This window comes from Lagopus muta, chromosome 24, assembly GCF_023343835.1.
Source record: "Lagopus muta isolate bLagMut1 chromosome 24, bLagMut1 primary, whole genome shotgun sequence".
In the NCBI taxonomy this organism is placed as follows: domain Eukaryota; kingdom Metazoa; phylum Chordata; class Aves; order Galliformes; family Phasianidae; genus Lagopus; species Lagopus muta.
Window position 1 is genome coordinate 412,358 of NC_064456.1, and position 24,939 is coordinate 437,296.

The 24,939-nt window shown below is 58.2% G+C and overlaps 2 protein-coding genes across 2 annotated transcripts in view; both read left to right on the forward strand.

Moving 5' to 3' along the window:
- LOC125684021 (receptor-type tyrosine-protein phosphatase V-like) overlaps positions 1 to 14,070 on the forward strand; it is a 28,784-nt gene extending 14,714 nt beyond the window's left edge. The window contains 26 exon segments of the mRNA XM_048925669.1: positions 65 to 337; positions 1,056 to 1,328; positions 1,570 to 1,842; positions 2,482 to 2,751; positions 2,911 to 3,189; positions 3,366 to 3,500; positions 3,576 to 3,786; positions 5,158 to 5,225; positions 5,411 to 5,537; positions 5,876 to 5,923; positions 6,052 to 6,145; positions 6,414 to 6,504; positions 6,632 to 6,708; positions 7,446 to 7,580; positions 7,722 to 7,844; positions 8,402 to 8,562; positions 8,844 to 8,979; positions 9,361 to 9,440; positions 10,090 to 10,177; positions 10,276 to 10,366; positions 10,718 to 10,791; positions 10,880 to 11,014; positions 11,108 to 11,230; positions 11,342 to 11,499; positions 11,948 to 12,083; positions 13,196 to 14,070. Of these exon segments, the coding sequence (XP_048781626.1) occupies positions 65 to 337; positions 1,056 to 1,328; positions 1,570 to 1,842; positions 2,482 to 2,751; positions 2,911 to 3,189; positions 3,366 to 3,500; positions 3,576 to 3,786; positions 5,158 to 5,225; positions 5,411 to 5,537; positions 5,876 to 5,923; positions 6,052 to 6,145; positions 6,414 to 6,504; positions 6,632 to 6,708; positions 7,446 to 7,580; positions 7,722 to 7,844; positions 8,402 to 8,562; positions 8,844 to 8,979; positions 9,361 to 9,440; positions 10,090 to 10,177; positions 10,276 to 10,366; positions 10,718 to 10,791; positions 10,880 to 11,014; positions 11,108 to 11,230; positions 11,342 to 11,499; positions 11,948 to 12,083; positions 13,196 to 13,255 (3,719 nt within the window). The 3' untranslated portion in view covers positions 13,256 to 14,070.
- A 2,557-nt stretch (positions 14,071 to 16,627) lies between these two features.
- The window catches only part of LGR6 (leucine rich repeat containing G protein-coupled receptor 6), a 74,671-nt gene continuing 66,359 nt past the window's right edge, over positions 16,628 to 24,939 (forward strand). The window contains exon 1 of the mRNA XM_048925612.1: positions 16,628 to 16,965. Within this exon, the coding sequence (XP_048781569.1) occupies positions 16,775 to 16,965 (191 nt within the window). The 5' untranslated portion in view covers positions 16,628 to 16,774. The remainder of the gene's footprint in view (positions 16,966 to 24,939) is intronic.

The window sequence follows — 24,939 nt, forward strand, 5'->3', positions numbered from 1 at the left end:
TGTATGGTCTCCCCTCCGTCAGCCCAGGTTTGGCTCCTGCCAGTGACTCCTGTCTCCCTCCCAGGCCCGCTGCCCCCGACTGCCGTGCGCCTGCTGAGCACCGGGCACCCCGACAGGCTGAGCGCATCCTGGGGGGTTGCAGCCGGGGGGCACGATGGCTACATGCTGACCCTGTACCACACCTTGCTGGGCACCACGGCAGCCACAGCCTCAGCTGGGAGGGACACCCACAACATCACCTTCACGGGGCTGGCCCCAGGGTACGAGTACTCCCTGGAGGTCAGTGCCACGGCTGGACCATACCAGACAGCAGCACCCAACGTCAGCGGTTGGACACGTGAGTGCCCAGGGAAATTTCCCCTGCAGAGGGGTGGGAGGTTTGCACCACCTGGAGAGTTTACGGGGGCCCTGGTGCCTTTGGAGGTGTGGATGGGTGCAACATGCGGTGGTTGGTGCACAGGCACACTGCTGAACTCATGGGCATGTGGATGTTCTGCTCTGTAGGACTGCATAAGTATGTGCTGATGACATGCAGGGTTCCCCAGCTGTGCCCACATGGCGATATCCCACTGCCCAAGCAGCCCCATCTCCCTGCACCTCCAAGGATTTGTACACACTTGCTGAACTCCTCTTGCAGATAGAATCCATGTTTCCATAAGCTCTGCAAATTGGTGCAGTAGAAGAGGCTGATCCCTCTTCCTCCTAGGAGAACAAATCTTTGCTCTGGAGGTGGACCAATCAGCCCCTCTGCTCACCCAGAAAGGTTTTATGGCTGGGCAGGGTTTTGGTTTAGTCCTATGCCAATTCTGTTGGAGGATCAGTACACACAGCTGTGGCAGACGCTTGGAGGTGGGCACAGAGAGCAGGGTGAGAGTAGGAGCTGGAGGGAACGAGGGCCACAGGTGGGAAGGGGATGGAAACGAAGAGAGCTGGCAGTGTTGCAGAGTGGCACTGCACATCCCAGCCCTCAGGGAGCGCTGTCCTGCTGTGCGGTGTCCTACTAAGCACCTTCTGCCTGATGTCTGGTCCCTAACATCAGGTCTTGTACCCCCCAGCCCCGCTGCCCCCGACTGCCGTGCGCCTGCTGAGCACCGGGCACCCCGACAGGCTGAGCGCATCCTGGGGGGCTGCAGCCGGGGGGCACGATGGCTACATGCTGACCCTGTACCACGCCTTGCTGGGCACCACGGCAGCCACGGCCTCAGCTGGGAGGGACACCCACAACATCACCTTCACGGGGCTGGCCCCAGGAAGCAAGTACTCCCTGGAGGTGGCCTCCATAGCTGGGTCCTACCGGACACCTGCGGGGAACGTCAGCAACTGGACATGTGAGTAGCTGGCTTTGGAGTTTGTGCCTTGGCTGAGTGCAGGTCACAGCAAAGGATGTGGCCCCACTGATGCCTGTGGCAGCCTCTGAGCCCAAAGCCCAGGGCTCAGCAATGCTGTGGTGCTGAGCATAATGAAGTGCCCCATCTCACGCAGTGCATCCCGTCCGATGGCACTGCTGGGATGCCTGAGCCACGTCCTCAGACTTGCATTGACACACGATGCTCATCTTTGTCTCTGCAGATCCCCTGCCGCCCCGTAACGTGTACATGACAAACCAAGGGTACCCCAACAGGCTGAGTGCGTCCTGGAGAGCCGAACCGCAGGGACACGACGGTTACAGGCTGCTCCTGTACCACTCGGGGTCGGGTGTGTTGGCAGCCAGCACATCTGTTGGGAAAGGCATCAACAAGTTCACCTTTTCTGGCCTGGAGCCGGGACACAAATACCTACTGGAGGTGATGTCTGTGGCAGGGCCCTATGCAGCCTCCGCAGGGAACATCAGCGACTGGACGAGTGAGCAGTGGGGGCTGCAGGGCTGCATGAAGCTCAGAGTGCTGGGGTGGGGGGAAGGGGGCAGGGATGGGGTTGGGAATGTTGCCTGGAAGCTGCAGCAGAGGGATCGTGCTTTGGGGGTCATGGAGGAGGGCAGGCAATACATTGCCCTTGGGTACCCCTCCACCCCCAGTGCCTTGCTCCCAGGCACTCAGAAAATTCCTGGCATGGGAAATATGGGGAAGTTGGCTTTTTCTTTTTTTTTTTTTGTAATTTTCAGGAATGTGGAAATGGCAGATAAGCACAATAAGTCTTTTCATGTGCTTATCCCCACAGTCCCTGCGCTTTGCTTGGGGGATCCAGAGGTCTCTGCTCCCACGCTCAGCCAGCCCTGCAGGGTACTGGGAGTCATGTGCAGAGCCCTTCAGGCAGGTCGTTAACGAAACTTGCTAATTGGCAGGAGGAAGCCATCTGCTCATGTTCATCATCTGCATGTCCTCCCATTGCCATTTAAAGGCCGTTTCTCATAGTGGCAGCCAGCAATGTTATCACTGAGCACACGAAGCTTCCCTGCATATTACCCATCTTCTGCTTACATCTCCGCAGAGCACAAGAGTGCCTGCTGTCCCAGTCACCGCCCCGCTGTGGTTTCCCTTGCAGCCCCTTCAGTTCCCCAAAATGTCTCTGCGGTGGCAGAGGGGAACAGCACAGTGCTCATCTCCTGGGGCAGCACCCCTGGGCAGCAGGACGACTGCCAGCTGTGGCTGCGGGACCCCCGCAACGGCTCAGTGCCACGGCGGCACGCACTCACCAAGGGGCAATTCCAGCACCTCCTGCACGGGCTGACCCCAGGCAGGAACTACTCCGTGTCCCTGAGCTGCGTGGCCGGGCCCTATTGGAGCAGCACCAAGCCCTTGGCGGTGGCTATGGGTGGGTATGCACAGACTGGGGTCGGGGGTGTGAAACACAGGGTGGGGTGGATCACCCTTTGCGTTCAGCAGTGGGGTGCAGGTTTTCTTGGTGGGCGATAAGGAGACCCCATCAGTAGGGTGAGCCCACCTCTCACATCCCTGGGTGTCTCATTCAAAGATCCAAATCCTGTGGAGGATGTGCAATGCCTACCAGAGTCGAGGAGCCTTTTTGTGAACTGGAGCGGCTCTCCTGGAGACGTGGAGGCTTACGAGGTGGTGACAGAGGGGCTCTCGGACAGCCTCCCCACCCCCAAGCATTCTGTGAGCGTTCTGGTGAGCCAGGCCAGCCTGGAGAGGCTGCAGCCAAACTCCTCCTACCGAATCGCTGTGAGCACTGTGGGCATCAATGCCATGAGGAGCCCGGCTGTCACTCTGCTCTGCAACACAACAGCAGAGGGTGAGTCCCCTTCTTCCCCGCGCACCCTGCAGAAGACAGCCAGCATTGCTGATTAGACCCAGGGACTGTCTGTGAGCTCAGTGCAGTCCTGGCAGCGCTCTGGGCAGTGATGCTGGGAGCAGCGCTGTGGGAGCAGGGATGTGCTGACAGGCTGCGCTTGCTGGTTCCGCTTGCAGCTCTTCCCCCGCCCCTGCGAGCAGAAGTCTTCCAGGTAGAGGCCAGCTCCACCGTCATCATTTCATCTGACCTGTTCAGCGAGGAGAACGGCCAAATCGAGTACTATGGAGTCGTTGCTACCACTAATGACTCACGTAAGTGTTCTGAATTGCAGCGGCTCCCCAAAGGGATGTGGGTCCCCACACATCACCTTGCGCATCGCCCTGCAGTGCTGAGGCCCACCCAGGACGTCATGTCCAGCACATGGTACGACCATTACTACGGGACGGAGGACTCCTACCTGGCTGTGCTCATCCCCAACCCCTTCCACCCGAGCTCCACCCAATCCACTGAAACCTGGCGAGTGCCCGTGGGGACAGAGGAGTGCGGCCGGACCCGGGCGATGTGCAATGGGAAGCTGAAAGCCAACGAGCAGTACAGGTGAGAGATGTCAGCCTCTGCCCCCAGGGGCTGCAGGAGGGTCCCGGTGAGGTGGCTGCACGCCCACCCTGCTCTCGTAGCAGACCCCAGGGCTCGCTGTGCCATGTGGGCAGGAGGAGGGAATGTTTGGGTCGGTGGGTAAGGGGAGCAGGAGTGAAAGGGGAAGTTGTGAACAAAGCATCATTTCTTCAGTGCTTTGTTAATAGGAGCCAAATCCCCAAGCATCCCTCTGACAAAGGGGACCTCCAGAGTCTAGAGGACTGCGGCTCTCCATTCTGAAGGAACTAACAGCAAGGATGGCTGTCATGAGAGCTCTCGGAGCTCAAGAGAACCATTCCTTTGGAAATCCCACCCGCAGGGCAGGATCGTGGAGGCTGGCAGTGCTTCACTGCTCTCCTGAGGCGCTGTGCTGTCATGCCCAGCAGTACAGCTGCACTGCGATGCACTGCCATCCCATGGTCATCAGACACACTGGGGTGTTGCACCCCCAACAGGAGAGCATCCAGCTGATCCAGGAGCTCTGACGCTGGCTGCCCATGCAGCCCAGCTGTTCCTCATTGCTAACTCTTGCTGCTTAAATCTTGCAGCCTCGAATCCGGATTTCTGCTCCAGTTCTGCTGTGAGTCAGGGATTTGCCTTACAGCGCACTGCCTTACAGTGCCAAACACAGCAGGACGCCCCTCTGCCCTCCCGGTATTGTCCCAGGCTCCAGCCAGAACACTCTCAGTGCTCCCAGCGCTCCCCTGCAGTCTATCATTAGCTTTCTGTGAGGAGGCATTTAAGGCACGGTGTCATTATTCAGCCGTGGTTGAATAGCACGCACTTAGAATAGTTTGGTTGTGCAGGGCCTTTTGCACCTCATCACAGCTAGCTTTCATTCTGGCTGCCCTGAAGAACAGATATCCTCAATCAACTATTGTTTTCCTAGTTAATCGTTAGCAGCAGGGTGCAAATCAGATGTCCCCGGCTGCTCATTCCTCCGACAGCCAATGCTTGTTTCCTGTCTCTGAGCTATTTATCAACAAACCCTTATGTCATTCCGTGGCTCCATTTGCTCCCAGCATTGGGTTTGGGGTGCTGCCAGAGGGTGCTCACCCTGCATCCCACAAACTCAGCTGCTAAAATCCAGAGGTGCATTTAGAAATGCTGCGTTGTGTGTAGGACGCCTACCTGAGAAGGAAGCTGGCTCTGCAGGGAGCTGGGAGGGCTCCCCTGTTGGAGGAGGAAGGAGGGCAGGTCTCCACGGGAACGGGGTGCCCCGACATCTCTTTGGGCACAGGGGAGGGTCTGTGTGGAGCTCAGCCCCCTCTGCCGGGGTGCCCAGTTCTGCTGGCTCGTGGTGCATGGGCACTGTGCTCTGCTCTGCCGTAGGTTCAGCATCGCTGCCTTCACCAAGTACGACCCTGTCACCCCTGCAGTGTCATTCACCACGTTCTCGGGTAAGATGGGGATGTTATCTCCCAGCTGCTCTCTCATCTTCCCTACCTGGCTACGCAGGTTAGAGATTAATAGCAGTTAGCTAATAGCAAGCCAGAGGGAGCTCATGGGCTGTAGTAAACGTCATAAATGGAGAAAACCAAGTCACATACTGGCTCCTACTTCTGTCCCTTCTTTCTGATTCCAGCTGCTGGAGGTAGCATGGACACAGCTCCGCTCCCAGTGCCAATAATAGCTGGAATCATCGTGGGATTTCTCCTGACATTGGCTGCTATTTTTGCTTTGGTCTACTGGAAGCAGCTCAGAGCGAGGAGGTGAGGATGGGCCATCTCTTACCCAATGGGTCTCAGCTGAAAATCTCAAGCAAGACTCAACCAGGTTGTGGGGAAGAGCAAGGGCATAAAAGGAGCTTTTGGCCAACCAGGGCACCCCCTGGGTCTGGTCCTGTGTGAAGCCACTAGTTGAGCTCAGTGATCCTTATGGGTCCCTTCCGATAAGATTTTCTATGACTGCAAAAGCACCATGCAAAGGGCAGCTGCCCGTGGTTAATTCAGAGAACTGGGCCATGTGCCTGATGCCCGTGGTGCTCCGTGGGCCAACAAAACACAGCACACTGACAGCATCAGTAACAGCTCCCCCGTTCTGCTTCCAGGACACAGAAGAGCAGCCTGCCCCAGGAAATGGTGACCTACAGCTTGAGGTTGGTGCTGCTCGTTGGGCTCTTCCCTCTCTGCCTGCCTCCGTTGCCCTGTAGCTCAGCACTGGGCTCTGCTGCCCTCACCTCCCAACATCTGAGGCAACTTTTCTTCCGGACTTCATTTCATGCAGAAATGTCCACCGGCCGATCCCCATACAGAACTTCAAGCAGTACTATGAGATGAAGACAGCAAGTGGTAGCCATGCTTTTTTCCAGGAGTTTGAGGTGAGATGGGACTCCTGCAAAAGATGGGACTTAATTTCCCCCTAAATAGCTCATTCCAATCCATCCTGGGTCAAAGGAAGTTGCCATGGCCCAGTTGCTGGGCAGCCACCTGTGGCTCAAATCGGTACCAGTGGCAATGCTGGGTGAATGGTGGAGCAGTTCCCTGTGCAGGGGTGAGCCCTGCCCGGCTCGTGAAGCACCAGCCAGCCATTGGCGGTGGGCTGGCAGCTCCACGATGCTTGTGCATGGCTTCTCCCTTGTCCCACAGGAGCTGAAGGAGGTTGGGAAGGAGCAGCTGAAGGTGGGGGCTGAGCTCCCAGCCAACGTCTCCAAGAACAGATACCCACACGTGCTGCCCTGTAAGTGCTCCTTGCTCCCACCAGCACCCTCCTGGGCTGTGAGGTGGGCTCACCAGGCAGCCTGGCTCCTCTCCTGGGAGGAGTGATGTGTGCACACCTTCAGTTTCACACACCTGATCTCTTTCAGACGACCACTCTCGGGTCAGGTTGAGCCAACTGGGGGACGACCTGCACTCAGACTACATCAACGCCAACTTTGTGCCTGTGAGTGCCAGCCCACCTTCCCCACATAGCAACATGGCCAAAGGACCCCAGGATGGAGGCTGTGAGGGCTGTGGGCAGGAGCTGCTGCTGGGACCACAGCTGGCAGTGGCGAGGTGTTGGGGTGCCTTTTAGCAGAGGTTGATGGCGAGTGCTGTGAACGCAGAGGAGTGAGCGTGAGACCAGCAGGGCTTTCTTCCTTCTTCTTCAGCTCTGTCCTCTTTCCATCCTCTCTCAGCTTGCTGCCCTGTCTCTGTCTGCTCTTTCTCCTTCTGCTCTGTGCAGCTGCATTTGAACACCCCGGAGCTGTGCCCGCATCCCACACCCCGGAGCTGTTCCCAGGTAACAGCGGGGCACACGGGAACCCACAGGGCATTTGTGTGCCTGAGGGACAGCGCGGCGGAGGCTGGGACCCTGCATGCTCATCTCACCTCCAGCAATGAGCAAGGAGCTGGAGAGGGACCCGGAGCTGTCTTTCCCTGGTTAGGCCGAATGAGGAACCGCTTGGGGGGAAGTGGGCGGCCATTCCTTATTCCAAAAATGTAGAGCACGTGCTGAGCAGCACTCGCTTCCTGTGAAATCGGCTTCTTGCAAAGTCAGTTGCCCAGGAAACTCTGCCCACATGGGCTGAGGACAAAGGGTACTTCTCCATCCGTAGGGCAGAGCGGGCCTGGCTGTCCCAGGGCAGGACCCACCTGCCTCAACCCCTTGCCAACTGCTCCTCTCTGGCTCTTGTTCAGGGCTATACATCCCCGCAGGAGTTCATTGTCACCCAAGGGCCCCTGAAGAAAACCATCGAGGACTTCTGGAGGCTGGTGTGGGAGCAGAACGTCTGCAACATCATCATGCTGACGGTGTGCATGGAGAACGGGCGGGTACGTCTGCGTGCTGGATGTGGACCCCCCAGCCCAGCCTCACCCTGAGCGTGAGCTGGGTTTGTGCACGCTGCCCAGGGAGGTGTGAGGTCATCCTGGGTGAGGCAGCCCCACCGTGACCCTGTCCTGCCTGTGTCCCAGGTTCTCTGTGATCACTACTGGCCGTCTGAAGCTGCCCCCATCTCCTACGGGCAGCTCCGGGTTCACCTGCTGTCTCAGAGCAGTGCTGAGGAGTGGACCATGCGTGAGTTCAAGCTGTGGCATGTAAGTAAGGATCCAGGGACCCATCAAGAGCTGTGAGTTTGCATGGCATGCAGTGATTTTTCTCCTTGGTGGTGGTGCAGTCTCCCCTGCCTGCAGCAGGGTTCAAAGATGACCCAGTCCCCAGAGGAGTCATTCATCTCATAGTCATGGAATGGTTTGAGTTGGAAGGGACCTTTGAAGGCCACCTGGTCCCACTCTCTGCCATGTACACCACAGCTCCAGCAGTGCTCAGAGCCCCTGCCCTGACCTTGGAGGTCTGCAGGGATGGGTTACCACCACCTCTCTGGACAACCCGCTCCAATTCTTGCTGCCTCAAACTTAGTAGCGCAGACACATCCAACACGTATCACCCCTCTTACTCATCCTTTCTCCTTTCTGTTGCTTTGCTGTGTCCCTGCTATGGGACGTGCCCTGCTGCTTCGGGGATGCAGTAGTGTGACAGGTGGGGTGGATGTGGCCCTGCCTGCAGTCGGGTGTCCCAGGGTCCCTGTGTGCTCCTGGAGCTACAGGGTGCACGCACATCCATGCACGCTGATAACCAATGTACCCCCTGGCAGGAGGGCCTCCGGGCAGAACGGCACGTGTCCCACCTGCACTACACTGCATGGCCTGACCACGGGATCCCAGAGTCCACAACATCCATTCTGGCCTTCAGGGAACTGGTGCGGGAGCACATCCAGAGCTCCAAGGATGCTGGGCCGACCCTGGTGCACTGCAGGCAAGGCGCTGCTCAGCGGGACAACGGGTGGCAGAGGGTGCAGGGAGGAAAACAACATCTGAGGGCACTGAGGGTCTGTGGAGTCTCCTTCCTTGGGAACTGGGGATTGCATGTCCCCAGCATGACATCCAGTCCCAGGGGATGGGGAACTGCGGATGCTCAGCCTTCAGTCGCGCTGGGGCCGGTGTCCCATGGCACGGCATGGGGGGAACGTGTCCAGGAGGGGATCTCCTCAGCCGCAGGGTCAGGCAGTGTTCCAGCTGTGCTCTCTGTGCCCTCAGTGCTGGGGTGGGCCGCAGCGGCACCTTCATTGCTCTGGACCGGCTGCTGCAGCAGATGAAGCAGGAGAAGGTGGTGGACATGTTTGGTGTGGTCTACACCCTGAGGATGAACCGCTACCAGATGATCCAGACGTTGGTAAGATTTCTGCTCCCTCTTCCGCAGCCCCACTGGGACGAAAGCCTGCAGGGCTGGCAGACAGATGCCCAAGAGCACGTAGCAACAGGACCAGGACCTTTGCAGGCAGTTCTTGCCCACACCAGGTCACTGGTCTGTGGTGTCCCTTCCAACTGATGAGCCCTCTGCCCCAGGTTGGGTCAAGGAGTCAGTACTGCCCTTCATGACAACCCAGGGGAGGGATGCGGGAGATCTGAGATTGGGCTAACCAAGGCTGTGGGGTATGAGTGTGGGGGGCATGAATATCAGGCACACCCTGCCCCCTAGCAGTGCCATACCCCCCTTCTCGCTATCTGCATGGTGCAGGATTGCTCTACATTGCTGTCTGCCTTTGCCTTCCAGTCCCAGTATATTTTCCTGCACAGCTGCATCCTGGACAAGATCTTGGAGGAACCACTCCTGGGTTTATCAGGGACAGAGACGTAAGAGCCTGCTGTGTTTCTCCTGCCCTCTCTCCACTCTGCCCCACGGCCCTGCAGACAGCGAGCTGGGATCCCAGGACAGGACAGGAGGTGACAGGGTGACCCAGCAGCTGTCCCACCCACTGCTTTAAGAAGGGTCAGCCTGGGGCTGGTTGTTCCCTGCAGCACAGGGAGCCCAATCCAGAACAGTCCTCCCCTCCTCAGTGTCATTTTTCTGGGCAATGCCAACACCAAATTTCTGCAGAGCTCTCCTGGGGCAGGCGTGGATATCAGCTGGGATTTCCCAGCCTGTGGGACGCACCAGGGATGGGGTCCAGGGACTCACGGCAGCTGGGCTTTTGGATGTCCCTTCTTAAAGAGGCCCAGAGGAGGGAGCAGGACAGGCTTTGCCCACGTACCTTATCATCTGAGTGTGCTTCTGGAGGTCGCACACCTATCTATGTGGCCAAATTCTCCTTCCTTCAAAATGGGATGCCCTTGCCCATGCTGCGTCTTGGGAATGAGTTAGGATGAGGGTCAGGGCTGCGGAGCTGGGCTGGGGAGCTGCACGAGCCTGGCCATGCTCTGCCCACAGCCCTGCTCAGCTCCTGCAGACACAGCCTGGATGCTTCTGCATTTGTTCACCCTCACCACCAGCCTCCCTCCGCAGGTCCTGCCCCATCCCACTGAAAAGCTTTGCACAGCACTACTGCCAGAACTCAGCCAAGTCCAACGTGGGCTTCCTGAGGGAATACGAGGTGAGAGCTGCCCCAGGCAGCAGGGAGCGCTGCCGGTCCCTCCTGCTCCCCTGGGCCAGTTCTGCTCACGCTTTCACCTCTGTCTTTCACTCTGGCAGACCCTCCTGGAGGTTGCTAAGGAAGAAACCAGCTCTGCTACACCATCATTGGGCACCCAGCAAACACGGCCCTCATCCAGCATCCTGCCATGTAAGTGCTGTGACATCTCACATCCCCTTCCCACCATGCTGGGCCAGAGCCAAACGTGCTTGGAAACATGGGAGTGAGTCCAGCAGGTGGCTCTGGGGTGGCTGGGGACTGAGAGTGTGTGCTGCATGGCACTCAGGTGGGTGGGTTTGTTCAGCTTTGCGAAGGCAAAGGGGAGCTCTTACGACTGCTGGGAGGGTGCTGAGAAGAGGCAGTCTTCTCAGGTGTGCGCCATGGAAGGACAAGAGGCAACAGGGACACTTTGGAAGATGTAGGATATTCCAAATCAATATAAGGGGAAAAACATCCCATGACGGTGGCCCCAGCTCACTCTGTCTCCCACCTATTTTGCAGATGATCGCTCCAGAGTGAAGTTTTCCCTGCTGGACCAAGGCCCTTTCTCAGGTCTGCAGGTGTGGCGCGTCCCGGTGAGTCGGCCCCCCCGCAGCAATGCCCACCCCCCCCAGGTTCCTGCGCTGCCCTCACCAGAGGGTGACGTTCTCATTCCCCACCCAGGGCTGCAGCTCCAGCAGAGACTATCTGGCTGTGCAGGGGCCTGACAAGCTGACCACGGAGGACTTCTGGACGCTGGTGTGGGAGCAGGACATTCACACCATCCTGACGCTGCTGCCGTGGCAGGAGATGGGGGAGGTAAGGCACTGTGCCTGCTGCTCCTTGGTGGAGCTATTAGTGACTGCTGTGATGTCCGCCATCGACACGAACCAGACCTGCTGCTGTGCACAGGTCCCACATGACGTGTGCTGGCCGCTGGAAGGAGACTCTCTCTGCACAAAGCTGCTGACCATCCAGTGCGGCACGGAGAAGCCTGCCTCGGGCTGGAGGTGTATCCAGCTGAAAGTGAAGCACGTACGTCTCTGTGGAGCTGTTTTGGGGTGCTGGAGGGGCACGGGCTGAGAGGTGCGTGGAGATATGGCTGAGCTGTATCCAAACTCAGCCATCAGCTCTGTGTCTCCCCAGGAGAAGAAAGGAAAGGAGAGGCAGGTGCAGCAGTTCCTGTACAGGCTGTGGAGCAACAAGGAGCAGCCAAATGTCGAGAGCTTGGTGGAGCTCCTCGGTGCCGTCAGGCGGTGCGTGCCCAGCAGGAAGAGAGCCAGCCCTCTCCTTCTGCACTGCAGGTACATGGGGTCATAGAGTCATAGGATCATAGAACAGTTGGGTTGGAAGGGCCCTAAAGACCTTCCAGTTCCACCAGTAAGGCTCTGCCCCACCAATGGCCTGAGGAGTTTCAGATGTGTGGAGAGTATCATAGAATCATTAAGGTTGGAAAAAACTTCTGAGGTCATTAAATCCAACTGTCACCTCACGCCACCATGCTCTCTCATAGCATCATTGAGTCAAAAGGTTGGAAGAGACCTCTGAGATCATTTGTCCCTTTCCTACCATGCCCACTGACCATGTCCCCAGGTGCCACACATCTCCCTGTTGCTCGGTGGGGCAGATTGGCTGTGCCTCCAGCTTTCTTTGATGGCTCTTGTGGGCTCTCATACCTCTGGTCAGTGCAGTGCTCATAGACCCAGCACAGCCTGGCCTGGCGTCAGTGACCCCTCCCCCCGTCCTTTGCAGTGGTGGTGAGAACCAGATGGGGACACTGATCGCCCTGGATTGCCTGCTGCACCAGCTGAAAACAGAGAGGACTGTGGATGTCTATGGGGTGACCCTCCAGCTGATGAGAAGCTGCTGCCTCATGACCCCCACGCTGGTAGGCGGGCAGGAGGGGACACTGGTGTGTGCTTCTGATGGGCGCTGCTACCTCAGATGCCTTCTGGCAGCGCTTCCATTTGCTGTGCTGATGCAGCATCCCTGTAACCCCTCCCTGCAGACAGGAGAACTGGGGCAGATCTGGGGCTTCCCAGCTGCAGAGCTGCCTGCAAAAACCGCCTCTGCTGCTCCACACCAGAGCTCCACAGAGAGCACTGTATTCCAGCAGTGCTCTCGCTGAACAGGACACAGCGTGCCCAGAAATGCATAAAGCTGCTGTGGGTGCAGCTCTGCTGCCTCCCCACCTTGCTGCAGGTGCTGGCCAGCAAAGGGGGATCAGGGCTGGAACCCCAACCCCATGCTTTGTGACTGCCAGCATCCTCCATCAGTGGGATGCTGCCTTCCTCCCTGGTGGGGTCACGTGGGTTTGGCTGAACAACCACACGGGGGTGAGGATGAACTTTTGAGTCGTTGCTATGGGTAACCACTGGATATTGAAGCACACATCCCCAGGGCTGTGCTCCAGGTTGTCACTGCAGATGACCCAATCAGAACAGGCTCATAGAAAAAGTGCAGCCACTGTGGGCTCTGTGGCTTCCCCGGTCATGCAGCAGGGCTGAGCCCACTGCTGCCAGGGTGGGAGAGGCTCCTCATGCGTTGCAGCTCAGCCAGCACATCATCAAGCTGCTCAGGGGCCCCTCTGTTGGGTCTACAACCCACAACCCTCTTCCTGGCTCCCATGGCGCTGCGACCCACAGCAGCTGCCCTGCCCCTGGGCTCTGTGAGCGGAGCTCAGCCCTTTGCCTTCCTCACAGCTTGCCTTTCCCAGAGCCCTGCCAGGAGTTGGTCCTCCCCCTGCCCTTCTCTGAGGGCTTTTGGAACGCAGAAGCGTTCTGGAGCAGTTTGTGCAGAACATCATAGCAGAAGGAAATGAGGGTGGCCTAGTGAGCTCTGTGCCTGATGCTTCCTTTCTGGATAGTTGTGGTGGTACAGAGCAGTCATGGACCACTTGGGACAGTGAATCCTACTTTACCATTACCCTGCTGGTTAATTGCATAATAGTAAGGCAAATTGCTGGAGCCCTGACCTCAGAACCCTCTTTCTCTTCCTTAGGACCAGTACGTGTTCCTGTACACCTGCATCCGGGACATCATCACTCAGAAGCAGCCCTGAGGCCCCTTGGTGCTTCCCGGCAGCATCCTGCCCTCTGAGTGGGAGCACTGAGTGGCTCCTGGCACAGCACGAGCCCTGCAGCAAGAGGGAGACCCAACCTGGCGCTGTCACCCCACTGTCAGCATGGGACGCCCGGGCAGCCTCAGGCAGCGCTCCTCTGCCTTGCTGGGGGTGGGAGGTGGGATGTTCCCCCTCTGCTCACCTTCTGAGCTCACTGGTGCCCGGGATGCTGACCTGGCTGTAGCGCTGGGTGGCCCCAGGGTGGAGAGTGCTGAGCTCTGCAGCACAGAGCGTGGTCTGGGCTGATGGATCAGCGTTGGGTACAGCCAATAAACAGCCCTGGGAAAGAGCACGCTTCTAACTCCTCTTACTGTGTTGCATCAGGAGCTTCCTACAGCTCTCATGGGTCTCCTTGCACAGGGACACGCTGTAAGGCAGAGCTGATGCACGGCCTGCTGTGCGTTACTGCCGAGCTGCCGGCTGTAGGGAAGCAAGGGAAACCCACGGTGGGAGAGGCTGCTGTCTGCAGGGCTTCCTGATGTCCAGGAGCAAGCAATCCCATCTGGCAGCACAAAGAGATCGCAGTGGAGCCGGCAGCCAAGGTGAACCTGCAGGCAGCTGCAGCTGCAGCACAGCTTGGAGAGACCAGAAGGACTTGGAGGGGACGAGCACGTGGCAGGGAATTGTCCTGCAAGCTGGTCAGCAGGTTTCACTCAGCGAGTTCAGTGCGACTGCGTCTCCGTGCTTCACATCCCAGCTGCAGGGAGGCCGAGGCGGTGGCGATGCTGAATTTACGACCTCCCACCCACTGCTGAAGCTGCAGCTGTTTCCAGAGGGTGTCGTGGGAGCTGTGGTTGGGATGAATAATTTTCCAGCCCTGCAGCTCAGAGCCACGAAACCCAGAGTGGGAGAAAGAGACAACAAAACAGTAACACAGAACAAAGCCTCCAGCACGGGCCGCCCAGCAAGCTGTGCCCCGTGCCGCGTCCTTCAGCATCCAACCCCCACCTCCTCCTTCAGCCCCCTGCAGAGGCCAGAACCCCAGAGACAAGCAGGATCCCTTCTGTTTGGGCCCCTCCTGCTCCCATAGCAGGGGCACACCGCGTTAGCACTGCTGTGCAGGAGGAGGGCAGGACTCCCAAGCACACATCTGCAGGCACGGGGCCATGGTGACTGCTGTGCACCACAGCTCCTGGATCCCACAGCTCCTCTGTTTGCTGGTGCTGATGATACGTGACCCTCCAAGGTACAGAGCCCAGCAGCTGCAGCGTCTTCCCCCAGCACCATCATGGGACACTGCTGAGCACCCCCACGATACTCTGGGCTGGCTGCCCCAGCTGGATGCATGCTGTGGGGTTCCCCAGGCCTCGCTCCCCCTCCACCTGAGCCTTATCAGCACAGGCATTGCAGCTCATGGATCTCCAGCATTCTCTCTCATCAGCCACTGCACCACTCTCATCCTGGAAGCACCAGGGCTGGATGGGACGGTCTGAACTGGAGGGGGAACTCCTTCTGGGATAGTCAGATGGGACCAATGCTGAGACTCGCTTCTGCCCTGTTCTTATGCATGCTGAGCTTGCCATGGCTTCAGGCCCCTGACCCTGGGGCTCCCTGCTTGCTTGCAAGGGCTTGCATTTACCACCCAGCCCTGGCACTGCCTATTTTCCTGCAGCATCCCTGGCACTATGGCCCTCTTGTCCCAGTATGCAGCCCAGCAGGGGCTCAGTTGTGACAGTAGTGATGAGCAGCCAAAATCTGATGGGCTGCAGCATGGATTAAGGACTGACAGCCAAGCCGGGATGGTGCCAAGCCCCTGAAATAGCAGGAAACAAACAGAGGGCACAGTTTGCCTACAGGGCAGAAGGCACGCTCTTGATTTGCTGAGAACAGCAGCAAGCAGCCCACAGCCCAATAGCCCAGTAACCCTCACCTTTGTCACAGCCTGGGACTGTCCCCAGTTCTGGCAGCACCCTGAGAGGAGTGATGTGGGAGGACTGGGGTGCTTTGGGGGCTGCCGAAGTGATGCACAGAGGCAGGGATGGGATGCACAGACGCAGCTCACCTCGCTGCTCAGCTGCGCTCATCCCATCTTCCCAACCCACTGCTGCCACTAGAGGACAACACAGAGATTGTGTGCCGTGCAGGAGCGCACCCCCTCACGTTCATGGCAGTGAGCTGGACGTGGAGCTCCGGCGCCTGTAACCGGGGCACCTGACAGCACAGAGCAGTTGCAGTTAGAAGCGGCTGAGAAGTGGGACTTCCACCCCAGAGGGATGTACTCAGGTCGGCCATGGACGCACCGAAGCTCTCAGGTCCAATGAGGTGCAGGCTTTGTTTCTGCCCAGTGCCCTTCAGGTCCTGCACGGCTCTCTGCCACGGTCTGTGCATTAGCTCCAAACCTGAGCTCCACTGGGAGCAGAACTTTTTGGAGGAAATCCCCACAGACCTCTGTGGATGAGGGATCACACCCCAGCTCCACTGGAGTTTTTAAGTCCCCCGCTTTGCTGCTTGACCCCATATAACTCTCCCACCTCTGTTAACCTGAGAGAATGGGGACATCAGTTAGGAAAGACTTTTATAGCTGGAAGCAAAAGCACCCTGTCAGGATGTGCAGCCATGACATGCAGCTCCCAACACGTGCAGCAGCAATGTGAACCTTCCTCAGCACGGCCGCAGCCAGAGGGGCGACTTCGTGGGTCACAGCCACCCGAAGGGGGTCCCTCCTTCCTCTGCCTGTGCCTCATCCCCTCGAGGGGAGGCAGGGGGAAGCTCCTCTTGGAGCAGCGTGGCTGCAGCTCACAGCCCGCTTCGATGAGCGTCTCCAACGTCACAGCCACCGCAGCCCTGCAGGGCGCTCTCAGCCCCGCGGCAGCGACTGCCCCATACCTGCAGCTCCCCCAGCCCTGCTCCGTGGATGGGGATGGTGAGAGGAGCAGGGCAGGACCCAGCAGCTCGAGCTCAGCCCGGCTGCACCCGGACCTCCCAGCTGCCGGCGCAGACACAGAGCGTTATCCGGGGCTGTGTTTCAGCGTCCCGAGGTCCGAAGCGCTTGCAGTGCAGGTTGGGTGCTGCTGCCTCCTCGTTGGTGCTTCAGCTCTGCCTTCTCCTGCACTGCTCTCTCACAAAAATCTCTGTTACAGACCAAGCACTGCTCCCGGAGTCAAGAACACGGCTTTATTTGTCGAGGTTTCTTTCTTTCTTTCTTTCTTTCTTTTTCCTTTTTCGTTCCCCTTTCTTCCCTTTGAATGAAATTCCTGCCAGCTCTGAGAGAGAGAGAGGGAAAGAGCAGAAGGTTTGACTCCTCCCACCGGAGCGCCTCACGCCCCTGCCCAGCCCTTGAAACCCAATAACCAAAATCATCCAACAATGCCTTCCCTTCCCCGGCTGCATCCCCACCGCTCTCCCCATTGCCGCAGGTCGGGCGCGCGGTGACGGAGCGCCCCGGGGCGTCCCGTCGGTGCAGCTCTCAGGGTGGGGGTGGATCCCCGTCGGCTCCCCGCTGCTTGCAGCGAGCTGAGGATGGAGCGCTTCACCTTCTGGAGCGTTTTGCTGGCGTGCTGCGCCCACATCCGAGCGGCGGAGCCGGGCGCTGCGCCCTCGTGCCCGGCGCAGTGTCACTGCGAGCAGGACGGCATCGTGCTGTCGGTGGATTGCTCCGAGCTGGGGCTGCCCGAGGTGCCCTCCGCCCTGAGCCCGCTGACCGCCTACCTGTAAGTACAGCCCTCGCTGCTACTTTTTTTTTTCCCCTTTGCGCCGCTTTCTCGGACCCTCCGGCTCGGAGCTTTGCGCCAGGTTTCACACAAATTGGAAACAAAAACGAAACGGCCGAAAATAAAGAAAGGCAGCAGTTCCTCCAGGAGCTGCCAAGCAGAGGCAGACCCCCCGCACCCCTTCCTTCCCTCCACCCCCGCGCCCCTCCGCTGTTTGCACCACGAAGTTCTGCACGCGTTGCTCCGGGGCTGCTTTGCTGGGCGGACCCGAACCGTCTGAGAGCACAACGGAGCGTTGGTGCCGCGCAATGACTGCCAGCTACTCCAGGACCCCTCCTGTCAAACACTTCCACAGGTGTGAGAACTCACAGCTTTTGGGGTTGAGTTGTGCTGGCCATCAGCTGTGCCCAAATTGCCTCTTTGAAATCAATCCTGAAGTCCTACAGGTGTTTTAGGTGCTCACTTTTTTTTTTTTTTTTTTTTTTTTTTTTTTTTTTTTTTTAATTCTTTTTCTGGAAGGATTTAAAGGTTCCCAATGCTCTCTGTGTCTCCCATCCCCTCTGGTATGAATTGAATACCCCAAAGGGTTCCGCTCCCACTGGGATTGGGGGAGCCTCAAAGCTGGGCTCAGCAGCGCTGTCTCATGGTGTCCTGTGGGCTGGGAAGGATCCCACATTTTGACCGGGGGATGGGACACAGCGCTGAGTACTGGTGCACCCTGAGAGGATGCTTGGTGCCTCTATCAGCAGAGTGCAGCACAGCAGGTCGGGAAGGACCTTGCTTTCCCCAGCCAGTTTGCTGCTGCTGGAAGCTGCTGTGTGTGAGGAAGGACAGGTGGCCAGGTGTGGCATCCCGGTGTTCCGGGTCCTCCTCCGAGTTCACGAGGGGCTCTGCAAGACACGGCTGGGCCGTTGGGGCCCGGCGAGAGCTCCCGTAGACCCGAGGGCATCGCTTTTTGTACCGTGCAGATGGGCAGCTGGGAAGAAATCAGGGCAGGAAAGGATGAGTTTTGCTATAGATCGCGTGAAGGGAGAGCTGTGCGGGGCAAGCAGAGCGGACAGCGCAGCACCTTTCACACGAGGTTCCCCCCGCTCTGGGAGCCGCGGGCAGCCGCTGCCTCCATCCCCGTTACCCGGGTTGAGGGGCTGAGGGGACGCGGAGCCTCCGCCGCCGATCGGCGCTCCCGGTGCGCAGAGGGCGGGGAATCCGCGCACAGACGGCGCCGCTGACAGCGGATCGACCGCCGTGCGGGGCCGGGCGCTGCCCCGCATCTCCGCGCCGCACCGGAGAGCCGAGAGCCTGCAAAGGCACCGGAGAGCCGAGGGATGCGGTCGCAGCGCCGCAGCTCCGCCTCCCGCTGCCAGAGGAGGGCCGTCCTGGGGCCGACGGGGCTGGACGGCGGCGAGGTGAGGGCGCGGGGGATGGGAGCTGCCTGCGAGGACATCCCGGCCCCCTCCGCTCCTGTGCACGGTACCAGCCCTGGGGAGGGCAATGCGGGGTGAAAACAGACCTCCGCTGGTTGAAGCTGCCCGCGGACGGCGCTGCTGCTGCTGCCTCACCCGTTTCGAGCGTCTCTAATACCTCCTAAGGACCCGACCCCGTTACAGCGCTGACCGCTCTCGCGGATCTTTCATCCCCATCTAAGGGCTCTCGGGGCCCTTCTCGCTTTGCAGAGACATTTGGAGCAGCTGTGAGGGGTCTGCAGGCAGGGCGATGGAGCGGGGCAGCGAGGGCGCGGCAGAGCGTTCAGCCCCAGAGCTGCATCAGGGGCTGATGGGGGGGGATGGAACACGTTGTTTCCCTGGGAGGGAAATGCTTGGTGTGACGGACCAGAGTTGATGGAATAGAAAAAATATTGAGAGATTATTTCAGTGCTTTCACTTCTCTCACATTCTCCTTTTGAAGTTTCCATTTCCATATTTTCACCTGCTCGTTTACCTGCCAACGTTTAATGTTCACGTTGTGGGACTGCAGAATCATCGCGGCAAAACATCCTGGCCTTTTTAAAGCACGTTCTGTTGATTTTGGTGGTGGTGGTCAGTACTGATTCGTTGGCTCTTTGTGGTGGGTTGGGAGGAAAGGAACAGCTGAAGACTGAATTTCCAACCAGGTGGAAACCTGCAGGTCCTTGGAGGCTCTCCCTGTCTCTTCTTCTCATCTCCCAGCCCCTCTCTCACAAGCTCTGCTCCTTTTCTCCTCTCAGTACCATCAGCTAGAACAGTTTGGGTCCAGCGGTGCTCACAGCGGCCCCATTCGGGGCTCTGCTGTGTCTCTCTGGGCCCCGTGCAGCTCGGTGAGCCCCCAGCCGGCCGTAGCGCTGCAGATCATCACCAGGCCCTTCCCCAGTTTTCAGTCCCCAGGTGCAGAGCCGTTCCCTGCGGGGCTTCCTGGGCGCGGGGTGTCAGCAGTGTCCCCTTTTCGGCTCTGCAGGAGCGGGAGCAGTCAGCCCTGCGCAGCTGGCAGGAATTGCCGGCTGGGTTGCAGGGGATGAGGAGCGCGCTGATGCAGGCAGCACGGAGCGAACGTGTACGAGCGCACGGCTAACAGAGCGCAGCAGGAGCTGCCGTCCGTCCTCCCTGCGCTCTGGGCTTCAGCATCGCGGTCTCTGCTCGCTCCCGAAGCCCGTGGAGTCGTCCCACCCCCAATCCCGCTCCTCCCTGCCCGCCCCCCGGGCTAAGCAATACGCCACAGCCTCCCCTCTCTCCCTCCCTTCCGTGAAGAATAAGCTCATAAATCTGCCCGGGGCAACGAAAACACTGAGCTCATGGCCCTTAGATCTGCGCAGGAGGAGCTCTCGCTGGCGATTAAAGGAGTTTAGGGTTTGCTTTGAAATGCGCTTTGATTCTGGCAGAGGCTCCGGTGCCAAAAGGCAGCGATGGAGCTGCGAATGCCTCTCCCCCTCTGCACCTGCCTGGGTCAGGGAGCAGCGGGAGGGTGGAGGAGGGAGAGGGAAGCACGGCGCTTCCCTGGGGGCTGCGCGGGGCTGTGGGACCCCCGGCACTTCCCCGCCGCCCTGCTGAGGGACCCCCTTCCTTTCTTTGTGAGCTGCCTCGGGACCCACAGCGGAGACCCTGGGGAGACAGAACAGTTTCCAGCGCTCGGCATCCCCGTGAGGCACCAATTAGTAACGCTGCCCCTCATTCAGATGGAACGCGATGCCCGGGCAGCGCAGCGCTCAGCGGGCTGCGCATCACCCGCCGGGCGTGGAGAGGAACATCTCTGCCGAGTCGGGGGGGCGAGGCGCGGGCTGCCTTCCCCGGGCTGTTACCGGTGTAGCGGTGGCTCTGGGTGTCGTTGCAGCCCATACGGGACAGCTTCCAGAGATTTCTCCATTCCGGGCACTTCCCAACCTGAGCACAGCGAGTTTTCGTAACTGCATGCACGAAACCTGCAGGAAAGGCACTGGGGCTTTCAGGCAGAAACTCAGCTCCTATTTCTCACAGAGAACACGAGAAGGAATTCCGGTAACGGGGAACCCCCTCTGCTGCTTTGCTTTAACCCGTTCCCCGCCGCTCCCCCTCGGCTCCGGGCAGGTCGGCGCTACGGGCGCAGAAGCAGCGCTTCAGCCCAGGGGAGGAGGAGCAGCAGAGGCTCTGAGCAGCGCTGGGCGCTTCCTCCGTGCCCGCCGGCCGTAGGAGCTGCCGGGAGTCCCACGGAGCGGTCCGGACGGGGCTGTCACCTCCCCGAGCCGCGCAGAGGACGGGAAACCCCTTTGGGGTCGGCTGTGGGGCGTTGGTGCAAACGGATCCGCAGCCACATCCCAACCGGGAGCTCGGGTAGGAGGCTGGGGGAAGCCTTCGGGGTGCCGCTGTGCCGCGGTCGCACTCAGGTGAGCTCCATGAACGGCTCCCTGAACGCAGCAGCCCGGCCTGAGCTCCTGCAGCCCCTCTTTAAGGTCACCTGTTTGCTATAGGAAGCTGCCTTGCTTTGAGCGCCCTGAACGCACAGGTGTAAATAGCAGCCATTTCACCTCTTTGACTAAACAACAAAACAAAAAAACAAAGGAGGAGGAAAGGTTAGCTTTCATTAAACAAATGGATTTTTTTTCATGTTTCCCATGCAATTAAGACCAAACCAAACCAAAACAAATCATACTTGTTTTGGGTATCCCTGAGATGTTTTGCTTTGAACCCAAAAGGAGAATTTCGGGGTTACTTGAAAATCTCTCAGCCCTTATAAGAGCTTTCACTGAGAACAACGCCGTCTCCGCTCCTTTCTTCTCTTCAGTGGAGCAGAAATTCACCATGTGGGCTCCTGGCCTGGATGTCACCCAGTGCCAATGGCCTCCCAGTGCCATTCCTGCCTGCCTGCTTCCCACTGCACACGCGCTGCCTCACAGCAGCACCCACCCCATAGCGGCACCCCACAACGTCCCGTGGCTGCAATGACTTCCCAGGGAGATCAGACAGCGCCAGGAAAGGGGAGGAAGGAATCCACGAAGGCTCCTTTTGGCTTCAGAGCTCTCCTGCCTCTCCCCAGCTCCTGCCAAGACACCTTCGAAACACCTCTGAGACGTGTTGGGCACTGTGACTGGGCTGGAGGGGAAATCCACGCTCCCTTTGAAGTCTGGATACTTGAGGAGTCTTGGAATTATAGGGCTGTAATGTACAGGAATGTGTGGGGCTGTAATTGTGACTTAGATCCTTGGATGAAAGGTGCTACATACGTGCAGAAGGTATTATTATTATCGCTGTTATTATTGCTATTATTATTACTGCTATTATTATTATAGGGCTGTGATATGTGGATTGGAGATGAAAGTAGCACCAAAAGATCCTGAAAGATGGGAAGTGTCTTAAGGAAGTTTCAGTCTGGGTGAGGGAGTGGGGCAGGTTGGCTCCAAGCACCGACAGCAGTGGGGCTGTCATGGAAGGAGGGCTGCATGCAGACCCCCTCCCCAAAGCTCAGTTGCTCTGCAGGCTGTCTGCAGGAGGAGTTGTTCCAGAGAAACTGCTGTGGGAAAAATAAATGAGTAAATAAATAAAAGACATCGGACATTTTCACTGCTCCTTCTGATTGCTGCCATCCCCAAATAAGGCTGTGGGTACAAAGTGGTGGCTCTCAGGAGGGCTTGGGGATGGGGCATGGGGGAGGGAGCTGGAGCAGAGCCCCAGTGGTGCTGAGCAGCAGAGCTGGGTGCTCTTTGGTCCCCCCACATCCAGCAGCAGAGCCAGGACCATGCCCAGGCTTAGTGTTACAGCTGTGCCTGATGGCGGTGGATGGATGGATCCAAAGACCTATCCTGGGACCACGCTGCACTCCCAGCAGACTTCACCTGCAGAGCAAATGGAGATCACTGGGATTTGGGTACAGCCATGCAGTGCTGCCAAGCAAAACTTGCCACCAGATAGCAGATACCAGTTTGTTGGCAGCCCAACCACAACGGCTTCCTGAGAATGTTTGTGTTCTGGCTTTGTTGCTCCACGTGCCTTGTAAAATCTGATGCACGGGAACAGGGCATGGACCCAAACCAGAGCAGCCATGGAGCCTGGAGAGCCACTGCAGTTTGACCACTGCGCAGCTCCCAGTGCCCGGCAGGAGGGCTCAGCCCCCAGCCCTGCCCCGCTCCCTCCCAGCAGCACCTCTGTGTGCTCTGAGTTCCACAGGCAGCGCCCACCGCTGTCCCTCAGAAAGGGCCGTTTCCTGCAGACGTGTCCCATATGGGCTCTCAGCTGGTGTCATCTTGGGATATTGCTGGCTTTCAGTTGTTGCTCACGCTGCTGCAACTTGTCTGGACAGGACAGGTGAAGTGCATGAGCAGAGGGAGTGCCACTGAGTCACCTGCAGGGCATCTGGCTTCCAGATGTGCCCCAAACACTTCAGCGCCTTTCGCCCAGGAGATGGGGCCGCAGGTGTTGGGGTCACTGCATCTGCACCCGAAAGGGGAGGGAGCGGAGCTGGAGCGCGAGCTGCAGGCAAAGGTTTCCATGTTCTGCAGCTGTGGGAGCCGGAGCAGACGTGGCTGCCGGGGGTCCCTTCTTCACACAGAGCAGCGTCAGGGCCAGAGCTGTGCGGGTCGGTGCGAGGAGGGATGGAGCGGCTCTCTGCTGCCCTCCCAGCAGGAAGGGGCGCTGGGGCAGCGCTGGAGCTGAGTGCAGGCAGCACGGAGCACGCAGGCTCCGGTCCAGCGTATGGCAGCCAGAGATGGGAGGTTTGCATAAGCTCTGCCTATGATTTCCCAGGCTGGGAGAGCATCAGGATTGCCCAAAGATGTTGGCTGTAGCCAGGCTAAACCCCCCACTGTGTAAAAACTCCTTGTAATTAATGAACCTTCTTCCCATTAAGTGTCACAATGGAACAATTCATTATTACTGATGTGTGCAGACTGTGCATTCCTTTGGCTCTGCTGCCTCCTACAAAAATGTGGAGACAGATCTGTTTAGAGATGAGTCTGTCTCATCTGCTCTGCCTCTGGTATTTGCTCATTCCAGGTACTGTTCTCCAACTCTTTGACCTGTACCAGCTTCTTAACCCTCCACACCTCAGCTTCCAGCTGATGCAGACAAGCAGTTTTGCACTGGAGAGCATCAGTCAAAAAAATACAAATAGAGGGGGGAGGATTTGAAACGCTGCTGGAGTGTGACAGCACTGCTCAGAGCGCAGCCACCACCAGCAGAGATGCCACGGCTTCCAAACTTCCATGAAGTACAAACATTCAAACTCGTTTCTGCTGTCAAAATTTCTGCTTTTACTCCGAAATTCCCAGCAACAACAACATTGTCTGTGAGTTTCTTTCTCTACCTGGAGGGCACCGTGTGTGGGGCAGAGGAAGGTCACTCATTACAGCCAAAGGAGGTGACCCAATGCAGACAGCCTGACGCCCTCAGGACGTTCTGCACCCATCCTGCACGGTGCTGGGCCTTGGCTTTTGCAGTCTGCTGAGGGAGGTGCAAGCCCTGGAAGTCAAAGCTGTGGTGGGCAGCCCAACACAGAGGCTGGAGGCCTATCGGCCAGGGCGCTTTGGCAGCTGCTGGGTGGGGTGGATCTGCTCCAGCACTTTGTGTTCCTGTCTCATTCCTCATCTCATCCTGAATTATCTTGGAGACACTGAGTCAGTGCTGTGACCATTAACTGTGGGCATTAACTGTGTCAGGGCTGCCCATGTGAGTGCTCATGGTGCACCCACATGCAGGAGTTCCTGGCTCCCACGATGGAGGTGATGGCTGAGGCTTGGCCAGCAGTGGCTGCTCGTGTGGCAGCTTCCTCATTTCCAGCCAATTCAAGTGCTTCGAGTCTGTCACTCTTTGTAAGAAGGTGGGCAAGGAGAAAACACTGCAGCAACCCATCTGACACACTCAGAGCACGCGTTACATCCCTACTGTTGTGGCTTAGTAGGGTTTAAGCTTCTCCACTAAAGCAACCACTGAGAACAGAACAAAAGGAAGCAGAGTGTTTTTCCGGAAAGAAACAAGATCCCTGCCACAGGAAAGGCAGCTCAGTGCTCTTGAGGAGCTGTTTGCTGAGAGCAGGAAGCTTTCAGGGTGGCAATGTGAGCGTCCCATTATTTACCATCCAGCTGCAGTGCTGCTGCAGATGGGCTCCCCGGGATTGGGATGCTCCTTACAGAAGCCATGCCTAATAAAATGAGAGACAGAGAGAAGGCTGTAGGCAGCTCTAATTAGCCCAAAGGATGCCTGCAGTTCTGGGGCTGTCTCTGGCAATGTGGGGGATTGGAATAAGAGGATCTTTAAGGTCCTTTCCAACCCAAGCCATTCTATGAGTCTATGCTTCTATCTGCCATCATGTGTCCTAGGCTCCTTTTTGGCATTTGCTGGAATGAGGGAGGAGGAGGAGGTCTCCAGGAGTTCTGCAGTGAGGATTGCTCCCAAAGCAATGAAGTGCTGCCTGTGAACCTCCTCAGAATGCACTGATTTTTGGACTTCACGCTCCGGAGGATCACTGAATAGACCAGAAGGTGGGGAGTGGTTTTTCAAAAGTCTCTTCGTGGGGATTCACGAAAGAGTGGAAGAGCTC